This window comes from Macrotis lagotis, chromosome 1 (genome assembly GCF_037893015.1).
Source record: "Macrotis lagotis isolate mMagLag1 chromosome 1, bilby.v1.9.chrom.fasta, whole genome shotgun sequence".
NCBI classification, from domain to species: domain Eukaryota; kingdom Metazoa; phylum Chordata; class Mammalia; order Peramelemorphia; family Peramelidae; genus Macrotis; species Macrotis lagotis.
Genome location: NC_133658.1, coordinates 227,962,752 through 227,975,923, shown reverse-complemented (window position 1 = coordinate 227,975,923; position 13,172 = coordinate 227,962,752). Strand labels below are relative to the sequence as shown.

Genomic DNA, 13,172 nt, shown 5'->3' with positions numbered 1-13,172 from the left:
GGCCTCAGACACTCAATAATTACCTAGCTGTGTGGCCCTGGGAAAGCCACTTAACCCCATCACCTTGCAAAAAACTAAAAAAACCTCCATGTGTCCAAAAATGAATTTTCAGCAAAATTTTCTAGGGCTTTGGCTATGTTTAGAATGCACAAAAATTCTGCTTGAAGAATGGATCTCTCCGTTAAAGCCATTAAATATGCCAATAGGAATTATCTTGATCCACTGGCTCACTTTCAAACTTAATTATGATGCACCTGGAATAATCATGGCAATTTGCTATTACAGAGCAGAGAGGGACATGAGGATATGCTCCCTTATGAAGTCATACAGACAATATTCTTCAATGGGCCAGGTGAGAGAACTTTTAAAAGAATTCTACCAGGGGCAGCTAGGTGGCGCAGTGGATAGAGCACTGGCCCACCAGAGCTCAAATCCGGCTGTAGACATTCAACAACTACCCAGCTGTGTGGCCTTGGGCAAGCCACCCAACCCCATTTGCCTTGCAAAAAGAAAAAAAAAACCCAAAGAAAGAAAAAAAATCCTAGTTGAGTCTTGAAAGAATGACTCTAGCCCCATAGGGCTAAATGGCTTCACTGGCATATTGTCTTTCTATTTTATCATACCTGATGTCAGGCAGATCAGTAAGTTGTTATATAGCAATAACCATATCCAGAGCTTCAGGTGACATAAGCTCTAAGGGGAACCAAGAGTGTGTCAGGCTGTAATTTGGGATAAGAGATTCAGGAAAAAGATGATTATAATTCAGATGGAGCTTGATCCAATTTCCCAGTCCGGGCAGGGAGAATCTCTTCCTTGGTTGACAAAATGTAGCCACTGGCTACTTGGGTTAGGTTCTCCCTAAAAAGGAATCATTATTCATACTGGGAAAGCAGGGGTTGAAATAAAACAAAAATTTATTGAAAAGGTTAAAAGACATAGGAAGGGGGAGGGAGGGAGGGAGGGAGGGAGGGGGGAGAGAGAGAGAGAGAGAGAGAGAGAGAGAGAGAGAGAGAGAGAGAGAGAGAGAGAGAGAGAGAACAGCCAAGCAGCCTTGGCTGGGCCATGGTCAGAGAAGACTGCTGGCCCCTGATTCTCTTTTTCAATACTTTTTTTGATATGTATGTTGTTGACCTGGCCAGCAGGTACAGGACTATGAGCTATATGACATTTCTGTAGCCTTCTATTACCTTCCAGGTCAAAGATGCAGAGTGAAGTAGAGGAGTGCGTGTGAGCTTTAGTCGTATGTTGGGCAAGGAATGTGTTCTGGAAGCAAACAGTAGCTTAAGGTTCTAATTATAGCTGCAGAGTAGACAATGGATCTAGCCTCCAGCCCTGCATGAAAGCCTTCAGTGGAATTTCTAGGGCAGGAATCCCAGAACAAAGTGAATTGTGAAGTGCACTCTTTGGACCTACAAAGCTTACCAGTATGAGCACTAGGAGCTGAATCTAATAGTAGTCTGAAGAAACCCCCAACCAGGGACAAGCTGAAAGATCAACCCAGTAAATTGCAGAGCTCAGAGCAGGAGGGTGCTGAACAAATGTTGTCTTGGGTCATATAACCTTGGGAACACTGAGAACTTGCAGACCTTAAACCTGAGCTGTGAAAGAAGCTGAAAGTTTTAAGAGGACAGAAATTTAGGCTAGCCATTTCCCTGGCTTGATGTGTTTAGAGTCCAGAAATAATATAAATTCTGAAGTCAAGGATTAGCCTGGGGAAATGAGCAAAAAAACTGCAAAATCCCATCATAAAGAGCTATTATGGAGATAGGGGAAATTCGAGATTAAAACCCAAAAGAAGAGACTAACTCAAAAAACATCTACAAAAAAAAAAGCTTCCAGCAAGAATTTCTTGAAAGGTTAAAGCAAAATTTTGTTTGTTTACTTTTTTGTAAAGCAATGGGATTAAGTGTCTTGCTCTTAGTCACACAGCTAGGTAATTATTAAGTATCTGAAGCCAGATTTGAGTTCAGGTCTTCCTGACTCCAGGGTCAGTACTTTATCCACTGAACCACCATAGTGCCCCAAAAGTTTTTTTTAGAGTTTTTTTGCAAGGTAATGGGATTAAGTGACTTGCCCAAGGTCACACAGCTAGGTACTGTGTTTGAGGTTGGATTTCAACTCAAGTCCTCCTGACTCCAGGACCAGTGCTTTATCCACTGCACCACCTAGCTGCTCCTCCAAAAGTCTTTTTTAAAAAAAACTCAAAACATTATTTTAAAAAGTAAATGAGAGAGGCAGAGAACAAAATGGGGAAAGAAATAAAAACTGGGGAAGAAGCAAATGAAAAAAAGAATTATCATCTTGGAAAAAGAAGTATAAAACTTTACCAAATAAAATAGCTTCTTGAAAATTAGAACTGACAAAAAAGAAGCTAATGATTTCATGAGACATCAAGAAATAAAATAGTCAAAAGACTGAAAAAATAGAAAATGAACTAACTTAAAGTAAAGATAAAACAAAACCCCAAAAACCAACTGCCCTGGAAAACAGATTAAGGAGAGATAATTTAAGAATCATTGGATTACCTGAAACCCATGAATGAAAAGGAACCTAGTCATCTTATTTTAAAAAATAATAGAAGAAAAAATTGCAGATATCTTAAAATGAAAGGACACCTCCTAAAAGAAATTCCAAAATGAAAATATTTAGAATATTATAACCAAAATTCAAATCTACTGTTGTGCTAGTTAGGAAAATCATCCAGCATCTCTGCATTTGATTTTATCTAAGTAAAATGAGGTAGGCTCCTGAAGTCCCTTCCAGCTCTGAATTAAGGTATTATCTTCCTCCTATTAGGAACACCCTTCATTAAGTGAATTTTCATTCAAACAAAGGTCAAAGATGATATACTGCAAGCAGTCAGATAAAAAAAATTCAAGTACAGAGAAGCCATACTCAGGGTCATGCAAGATTGAGTGACTATCACTTTAAAGGAACAAAACTTGGAATATTATGTTCCAGAAAACAAAGAATCTTGGTCTATAACCAAGAATAAATAATTCAGCAAAACTGATTTAGAAAAAAAATGTAATTGACCAAATACATTCTAATAGTAATACTATAGGAGTGGGGGTAAGAAGAGAGGTATCTTTAATTAAATAAAGGATTTCTAAACATTCCTGATGGAAAGACCAGAGCTGAAGAGAAAATTTTACAAAAATCATAGGAGTCAAGAGAAACATAAAAAAATATCTGTACAAAAAAGCAAAAAGATAGATTAAATGAGACTAAACTACATTCATATATAAAAATATAGCACATATAGACTTATAATTCTTTCATTATCAGAGGCAAAGAGGTAGTCTAATTAGAAAAAGATTTGAGAATGGTTATGTTTTGTTTTGATAATCTCAGAAGAAAACTAGAAAAGTGAAAAAGATTATACTGAGAGAGGGGAAAGGAGAGAAAGGGAAAATAATCTTCTATAAATGAAGTACACAAGTAAAGGTCTAAATAATAAGCAGAGGGCAGAGGAGAGGGTGCCAACACTGACTCCACTCTCATCTTAACTTATCAAAGTATAGAAGAATACACACATTTGGGCATAAACCTTCATCTTATCCACCAGGGAAATAGGAAAAAAAATGTTTAAGGGAAAAGGATTAATAAGAAGGAGGATAGATTAAAGGAGGGTCTAGTCAGAAGCAAAACAAACTCTTAAAGAGGGGATGGGGATAAAGAAGGAAACGTATAAGAGTATAGAATGGAGAAAAATACACAATTAGCAATCATAACTGTGAATATGAATGAGATCAACTTGCCTACAAAATGGAAGAGGATAGCAGACTAGATTAGAAAACAATCCAGCAATATGTTGTTTATAAGAAATACACTCAAAGTAGAAAGATACAGACAAAGCTTTTAATGTAAGAGGCTAGAGCAAAATCTGTTATTCTTCAGCTGAAGTAAAAGACAGGGGTAGCAATCATGATCTCAGCAAAAGCAATATTAAAAATAGACCTAAATTAAAAGAGATAAACAAGGAAACCATATTTGCTCAAAGATACTACAGACAATGCACCAAATGTTGTAGTGTACAAATTCTAAAGGAAAAAGCTAAATGAATTACAGGAAGAAATAGTAAAAATATAAACAGAAAAACATGAATAAAATTTCAGAAAGATTAAATATGATAGAACTCTGGAGAACACTGAAATTGAATAGAAAGCAGTGTTTTTTCAGTTTTACCAGTATAAAAAAAAACTTCACAAAAAATCTGAGGATGAATTAGGGTATAAAAATGTCATAACCGATGCATGATATAGTTCATGATATTTGTTAACAACTGCTGTCATCATCAACTAGCTGCCATGTTGACAAATCTCTGCCTATTGCCCACAGTAGAAAATGTGGCCAGCCTAACTATTAGGGACAATAAGCAATGACCTAAAGAATAATCTTCTTCAGGAAATGTGGTCAAATAATGATCATGAGAATGCTGAGAGATCATTATGGTTCTAGTCAAAATGCATGAAAATGCTAAATGTAAAGGAAACTTCAGAACGAGTTCTTGGCAATGATTCCAAAACTAAGAAGTTAGCACAGAATTGTCTAGGAACATAATGTTACAAAGGACATAATATGAATCTAGCAAGCAATGATTTGTCTCATGGGATTTCCATGTCTGAGATAATTCATGAAATCAAAAGCATAACTTTTTTGGTTTGGCATCCTATCTTCATTTGTTATTCTCTCACTAAATAAGAAATACTATGTGTACTGAGCTGTATGGAATTCTAAGGGACACTAATATATAAATATAGGTCATAGTCATAGTCATAGTCAATCATGATCTAGAATGAAAACTTTATTCTGATCTTTTTTTTAAAGCAGGAAAGTAAAGCGTGAAGTAGAAGCTTTGGCTAAACTTGATCACAAAAATATTGTTAAATATAGAAATTGTTGGGTTGGAGATGATATTTATGTTCCTGAATCGAGTGAATCAAGTGAATCAAGTGAATTGAATGCAAATTTTCAAAGGTAATTCTCCTTTTCAAAATCTCTAATATTATTCTTATATATAATGTATGATTGAAAGCAATGTAAAAAGAATCGGTGCTTTCTACTGTCACATATTGTGTTCTTATTGTAAAATATTATCCACAGGGAAAAATACATCATGGTAATCTTCAAATATAAAATGAGGTATTTGGATATGATAGTAAAATGTTGAAAAGTAAAAAATATGAAGCTATACTGCTCAAGAGAATATTATAACTTCTGATTTTATTAACTATTTAGATTTATTGAATTTAATACTTATTTGTGATATGTCAGACATCCCATATTTTATTTCATTTAGCAGGGATTTATTATTTCTTACTATGTGCTAGGCCTTGGGGTACAAAGACAAAAATGAAACAGACCTTATCCTCAAGGAGCTAACCACATATTTATATTTGACATCATTAAGTTAACATTTTGACAAGTTAAATTTAACAAGTATATTCTTAGAATTGATGTAGGAAAGCTTATGATCTACATGATCATAAACCTTGATCATATATATTCTTGATCATTTGTAAAAACCTAGAGAGGGGAGGCTAGGTTGCATAGTGGATAGCGCACCGGCCTTGGAGTCAGGAGTACTTGGGTTCAAATCTGGTCTCAGACACTTAATAATTACCTATCTGTGTGGCCTTGGGCAAGCCACTTAACCCCATTTGCCTTGCAAAAACCTAAAAAAATAAAATAAAATAAAAAAATAAAAACCTAGAGAGAGGAAGCTTGGATGAAATAAAAGAATAAATCATACAGGATCATTTTAAGAGTAGATCTTATACATGTGCTTAGAAAATCACATACTCATGCTCTTAGACTATTCCCTCAGTTCTGGTATTACTCTCAGTAATTTAGTATTCAAGTATAGGGAAAGGGGGAAAAGTTCTCACTTACTACATATTAATTTAAGAAGAGGGTAATCAACAAAATAGCAGCATTTATTAATTTAGAATTCACTTCAAATGAAGCTCAAACTGGAATAAGATACCATAATTTACTGGATTCTAAACCAAAATGAATTTCAATCTTTATTTTTTCTTAATTGTATTTATTTATTTTTCAACTACATGCATAGATAGTTTTCAACAGTCATTTTATTTAAGGTTTTGAGTTTCATCTCTTTTTCCTGCCTCCCTTTGTTCCCTCTCTCTTTCCTAGGGAGCAGTCTAATATAGGTTATACTTGTTAAATTCAATAAGCCTAAACAGTTAATAAAATCAGAAGTTATAATATTCTATTGAGTAGTATAGTTTCATATTTTTTAACTTTTTGACATTTTACTATCATACCCAATTCCTTTATTGAATAGTAGTGGTGATAATGGACATCCTTATTTCACCCCTGATCTTAATGGGAATGCTTCTAGCTTATCTCCATTCATATAATGCTTGCTGATGGTTTTAGATAGGTTGTTATTTTAAGGAAAATTCCATTTATTCCTATACACTCGTGTCTTCATAAGACTGGGTGCTGTATTTTGTCAAAAGCTTTCTCAACATCTATTAAGAAAATCATCCATTTCTGTTGGTTTTATTATTGTTATGGTCAGTTATTTTCCTAATGAATTTCAATTTTTACAAAGTTTTAAAAAATGATTCATACATTTCCCCAGATCTCTTTAAATATCCTAAAATGTATAAATCTATGTAGGCAATGTTTTCTACATCATTTAAGCTGGGTCTATTATCAGTCATTTAATGATTTAGGTGATTTGGTTCAGATTTTTCTTTCTTTTAAAATCTTTGTTACAAGAGATGTTTGAGTGGTAAGGAAAGCAGAGAGGGATATATTTAGAAATGAATGAGGGGTGGCTAGGTGGCTCAGTGGATAGACCACTGGCCCTGGAGGCAGGAGTACCTGAGTTCAAATGCAGCCTTAGACACTTAATGATTACCTAGCTGTGTTGCCTTGCAAAAACCTAAAAAAAAAGAAATGAATGAGAAACAAAAACAAAATACATCAACAAAAATAGCATTTAAAGTTCTTTGAAATATAAAAACAGTAAATAAAAATTGTATCTGGAAAAAAAGGTATTTCAAAATAGTATCCAAACCGTATTTGAAATGAACCTATAAAACTGTTTTCAGGACCATGTTTTATACAAAAACATATACATAACATATGTTTGTACTTCATTTGTTTATATTATACACACATATAAATATACTATATACATTTATACATATATGCTCATATAGAGATATATATGCAATTTAAAATACTTATATATATTTATATATTTTTACCTGTCTATCTATATATAAATTGCAAAGAGTTATGACATGCATTGGTAGAAGTAAAATTCCCTTAGGCAGGAGGTCCCTGAGAGCAGTGAAATGGGATTCAAATTCTCTCTCTCTCTCTCTCTCTCTCTCTCTCTCTCTCTCTCTCTCTCTTTTCTTTCTCTGTTCCTCTCTCTCTCTTTCTTTCTCTCTCTCTCTCTGTCTCTTCCCTGATCATATTTATATATGCATATATATTTAAATATATAAAATCTATAGATATTAATATTTTACATGGTTTAAAGCATGACATAAGCTCCTTGAGGGCAGTTACTGCTTCATTTTTGACTTTGTATTCTCAGTGTCTATTACAAAAGCTGAAAAATAGTAGGAACTTTTTCTTGATCCAATCAATTTTTATCTAGTAAAAAAAAGCTGACAAAGACAAAAAAATCTTTTAAAATTGTGTGACAATATAGTGAAATCTTTAACAGAAACCAGTAACTTAAGAAACTTAGCGGGGCAGTGTGGAGACAGGAATTCCCAGAAACTCATTCCCTCCAAAACTCCAAAAGTCAGCAAATTATGACTCTAGCCAAAATTTAGAGGGGCAGAACCCAAAGAAAGATTGTGTGATACAATTTCCCAAACAAGACAACTTAGAAGTTCCACAGGAAAGGTCTGTTCCACTGGGACCAGGGGTTGGAAAAAGCCCCAGTGCAGCCCAGCTGCAGCATAAGGTACATCTGGGCTGGGTGCCTGGGTCCATGGCAGAGAGGGAAGTTTCTAGACCTCTTGGCCCAGGGATCATTGAGGCATCCAGAAGGGGAGGTGAGAGAACTTTGCCTCACCAGAGTTGAGTGTGGAGCAGAGCTCCAGCCTCAGAGCAGCCCTGTGGGAGTTGACAGAGCCACCCAGCACATCCAGGGATCTCAGCCCACAGATGGTAAGGGGGTCAGGGGAAACCACAGTGTCTCTCTGCTCTCCCTGGGACAGGACTCAACTGTTTGCCCACACCCAAATCCAAGTTTCAGTTTGGGCCCCCACAACACCAACATAGCTAAACAGAAACCCTCCTCACAGCTCCAGGGCAGAGAGGAGGGCCTGAACACAGCAAGAGAGCAGTCAGAGCCTCTCATAAGAACTTGGAGGAATTAAGATCCCTGTGGGGTGTCCCCAACTCCCCCCCAAAGTCTTGAAAGTGCAGTAAATCAGTTATAGGCTGAGGAAATGAGCAAACAATAGAAAAAGGAAAAGCAAGTAAGGGAGGTAGAGGAAAATTGGGAGGAGAAATGAAAGCAATGAAGATAAATCATGAAAACCAATTCAGCAACTTGGTGGACAATACAAAAAATGCTGAAGAAAATAACATATTAAAAACCAGTTTAGGGCAACACAAAAGGCAAATGAGAAGAATGCCTTAGAAAGCAGAATTGGCCAGGTGGAAAAGTAGATAAAAAAGCTCTCTGAAGAAAATAACTACTTCAAATGCAGAATGGAACTAAAGGAAGCTGATGACTTTATGAAAAACCAGGAAGAAATAAACTATACCAAAAAAACAAAAGTTAGAAGAAAATGTGAAATATCTCATTGGAAAAACAACTAACCTTGAAAACAGATCCAGAAGAGATCATTTAAAAAATTTTGGGTTACCTGAAAGTCATGACCAGGCAAAGGGCCTAAATTTCATTTTTTCAAGAAATAATACAGCAAAATTGCCCTACGATCCTAGAAGCAAAGGGTAAAATAGAAATTGAGGGAATTCACCGATCACCTCCTGAAAGGTATTTCAGAAGAAAAACTTCCAGGAATATTATAGCCAAATTCCAAAAACTCTCAAGTCAAAGAGAAAATACTAAAAGCTGCCAGAAACAAACAATTCAACTACTGTAACTCCAAAGTCAGGATTACACAGGATCTGGCAGCATCTACATTAAGGGCTCATAGGAATTGGAATATGACATTCCAGAAGGCAAAAGATCTTAGTTTACAGCTGAGAATCAACTAGCCAGCAAAACTGAACATCCTCTTTCAGGGGAAAAGATGGACTTTCACTGAAACGGGACTTTCAAACTTTCCTGCTGAAACAACCAGAGCTGAACAGAAAGTTTTATCTCCAAATAAAGGACTCAGGTGAACCATAGAGAGGTTGAATGAAAAGGACTAATTATAAGGAACTTAATGATGTTGAACTGTTTGCATTCCTGCATGGGCAGAAAATACTGATAATTCATAGAACTTTCTCATTTATAAGTGCAGTTAGAAGGTGCATATATTGACAAGGCATAGGAAGGAGCTGAATATAATGGTATAATACAGTAAAAACATGGAGTCAATGGGTGATAAAGGAAAGTATTGGGAGGAAGAGAAAGGAGAGGAAGAAGGGGCTAAGATATTTCACATAAGAATCAAGAAAAAAGCTTTTACAATGGAATGGAACAGGGGAAGGTGAGGGGCAATGAGTGAACCTTCACATCAGAAATGGCTCAGAAAGGAAATAACATACACACTTAATAGGGTGCAGACTCTATCTTAACCTTAGAGAAAAATGAGAGGAAAGAAATGGGATAAGGGGGATTGGGGGGAGGGAAGGGGGGAGTATGTGACAGAAGAGGGGGAAGATCATGGGAGAGGGTACTCAGATACAACACACTTCTGAACAGGGACAGGGTGAAAGGAGAGAGAGAATAGAATAAATGAGAGTGGGGAGGAATAGAGTGGATGGAAATACAGCTAGTGATAGCAACTGTGGGAAAAATATTGAAGCAACTTCTTTGGTGGCTATGATGGGGAAGGCAACTTATCCCAGAGAAAGAGCCATTGGAATTTGGAATCTGAACATAGACTGAGTACACTGGTTTTTTTCCTCACTATTCTTGAGGTTTCTCATCTTTTTGGGGGGGGGGTCATGATTACTCTCACAGCAAGATTATTGTAATAATATAAAATAATAAACAGAAAAAAGAAACAGCAAAACAATTTAAATTATAAGTATCCAGTGTTAATTTGGAGAGGAACAAATATAGAGTTTCACTTAAACAAGAGAAGTATAGGATTTATTTTTTTCTGTAAATGTTTGTGAATTTGTTTAAAATTTTAATAATTCCTAACAGAATCTTTCAAATGGGAAGCTCTGTGGCAAATAAAAGAGTAATGTTCCATTTCACATTCAGTCTTTCATTTCTTCAAGATACTCTACATGAGATTGACTAATACTGTTCTTAAATTATTTGCTTCTTAAATTTTCTGATATAGCTGCTCCAAATGAATGGGTAACTAATCCTCCCATAGTTTTTTTTTCCCCTGATAGTGTTGATTTTTTTTGAAAATAGACTACTTATTGCCAGTATGTTACCTTATTTCATCACTCAGGCTTGCATAGGGAAGAATATTTATAACTCATATTATTGGTTTTAAAACACTGAAGTTAAGACAAACCAGATGGCAGGACTTTCAAAGTAGAGGTCAAATGTAAGTTGTTTTCAAAGATTCCTGCCTGGATATTTAATCAACATAAAGTGGCATTTAGTTTGCTTATTTTTCTAGGTGCCTTCCTTGCAAGGATTTTATTCTTTTCCATTGAGAGATGAAGTAGTCAGTAGACAGTTTTGGTGAGGGATCCTCCATCAATAGCAGCAACCTTGGTGAAGAAAGAGTCAAACTGGTAGAATTTCCCACTAGAGGAAAATTTGAGGATGTATTTTATTTTCTTTTTTCTTAAAATTTATGTATTTAAGACAATGGGGTTAAGAGTGTCTTGCTAAGGTCACACAACTAGGCATTTATTAAGTGTCTGAGGCTGAATTTGAACTCAGGTCCTCCTGACTCCAAGCTCTGTGTTCTATCTACTGCGCCACTTAGCTGCCCCTGAGGATGTATTTTCCTAAGAGGCAACAGTGAATCTCTAAACAAACTGAATCAATGATAAAGCAAGAACTTAAATGCTTACTGATTTATTGATGCTGGAATATAAATCCATATAAATCCATAGATATTCCTTATTGTATATCACAATCAAGTTTGCCTAAACCTTTTGTTTCTGAAAAAATCCAGTCTCCTTTTTTAAGACTTTATTTGTTTTGAGTTTTACAATTTTCCCCCTAATCTTACTTCCCTCCCCCCACCCCCCACAGAAGGCAATTTGCCAGTCTTTACCTTGTTTCCATGGTATAAATTGATCCAAATTGAATGTGATGAGAGAGAAATCATATCCTAAAGGAAGAAACATAAAGTATAAGAGATAGCAAGATCAGACAATCAGATATCAGTTTTTTTTTCCTAAATTAAAGTTAATAGTCCTTGATCATTGTTCAAACTCCACAGTTGTTTATCTGGATACAGATGGTATTCTCCTCCACAGACAGCCCCAAATTGTCCCTGATTGTTGCACTGATGGAATGAACAAGTCCATCAAGGTTGATCATCACCCCGTGTTGCTGTTAGGATGTACAGTGTTTCGCTAGTTCTGCTCATCTCACTCAGCATCAGTTCATGAAAATTTCTCCAGGCTTCCCTGAATTCCCATCCCTCCTGGTTTCTAATAGAACAATAGTGTTCCATGACATATACCATATACCAGTTTGCTAAGCCATTCCCCAATTGAAGGACATTTACTTGAAAAAATCCTGTCTTCTTAAAGAGAGTTTAATAAACTATTGTTGCTACTTTAATTGAAGACCTCTTTATTTATTACTTTCTCACTTTTTGTTTTAATTGACTGGGGAACTTTTATCAATTATTGCTCAATATTATTTATTATCAATCATTGCTCAGTTATTAAGTATTGCTCACTTAAAGATCAGTCATAGGTGAAATCAACTGAAAAACTGATCATGGATAGAACTATCTACAAACTACAATTAACCCATTAAATTTTTTCCTTCAATCAAGCCATCTTCACTGATAATTTCCCATTTCCTGCATCTTGTCTTGACTTCCACCATTTCCCTCTTGTATTCTAATCCTCTGGTCTCTCACAAAGACTGGCTACTTTCAAGTGAAAAGATCCAAGGTTAGAGGAGACAGTGTTTTTGCCTCCTAGAGATATGAAGACAGAATTGAAAGTCTCTTCAAGGAATATACAAATTATTTAAATCAGCGAAATATCAGAATGATTAGTATTGCAGGATGGTGCTAAAAAGGATCTGGGGTTAAAAAAAATTTAATTGAAAAAAAGGAGATCTGGGCATCAGTTTTGTGAGAACACAGAGATTTGAAGTTCTTTAAACAATGGCATGTGAAATTTGATAGCATTTAGATCCTCCCTATCCCACAAAGATGGAGGTCTATACAATCAACAATAATTTATCAGTTCTTAATCAATAATAAATTAATGCTGTGTTCCAGATGAATATAACAATCACTACTCATGAGATGCTTGTATTCACTCACTTTGTGCTTTACTATTGACTAATAACTGATTTTCTGCTGCTGTATAGGATAGATTTAGAGTAATTTGGAGCATGAATTGGAGAAAGGGCAGTGGTTACTTTTATGAGGTGGTGAGGAAGTAATTACCATTTCCTGGGTATTGTGGATCTCCCTCCCCTTCAATGAAGATTGATTCATGTAGTCACTTCCCTCTGTATGCACCATTGTGTATCCCATGTAAAGTATCTGCTCAAAGAGATGATTTGCACAAGGAAATTCAGTTGTGATATAAAGAAAACCGACATGCTCTGTTCTTAACTCTTGAAAACTCCTCCATCACCCTAACTGAGATGTTTCCCTGATGGAATGAATCTCAACACTAGATGTAAATTATCTTTGTAGTCTCAGGTTTTTTAGGATTGTTCATGCTATTATTACTCTCCAGATAGCTAAGAGGGAATTACTTTCATTCTTTGCACTTATATCTCCAGCACCTAGCACAATCCCTACAGATAATAGTTGTAAAATCAATACTTTTTGATTAATTGTTATCAGGATAAAGTGTATTGGGTATTAGGT

The 13,172-nt window shown here is 35.5% G+C and overlaps 1 protein-coding gene across 5 annotated transcripts in view; it reads left to right on the top strand.

Annotated features, from left to right (window-relative positions):
* The window catches only part of EIF2AK2 (eukaryotic translation initiation factor 2 alpha kinase 2), an 86,514-nt gene that overhangs the window by 59,991 nt on the left and 13,351 nt on the right, over positions 1-13,172 (top strand). For 4 of the 5 annotated variants that reach the window (XM_074209712.1, XM_074209714.1, XM_074209713.1 and 1 more), the window contains exon 13: positions 4,831-4,980. In XM_074209712.1, coding sequence (XP_074065813.1) covers positions 4,831-4,980 — 150 coding nt within the window. The remainder of the gene's footprint in view (positions 1-4,830; positions 4,981-13,172) is intronic. The other variant, XM_074209715.1, reaches the window with a different exon arrangement.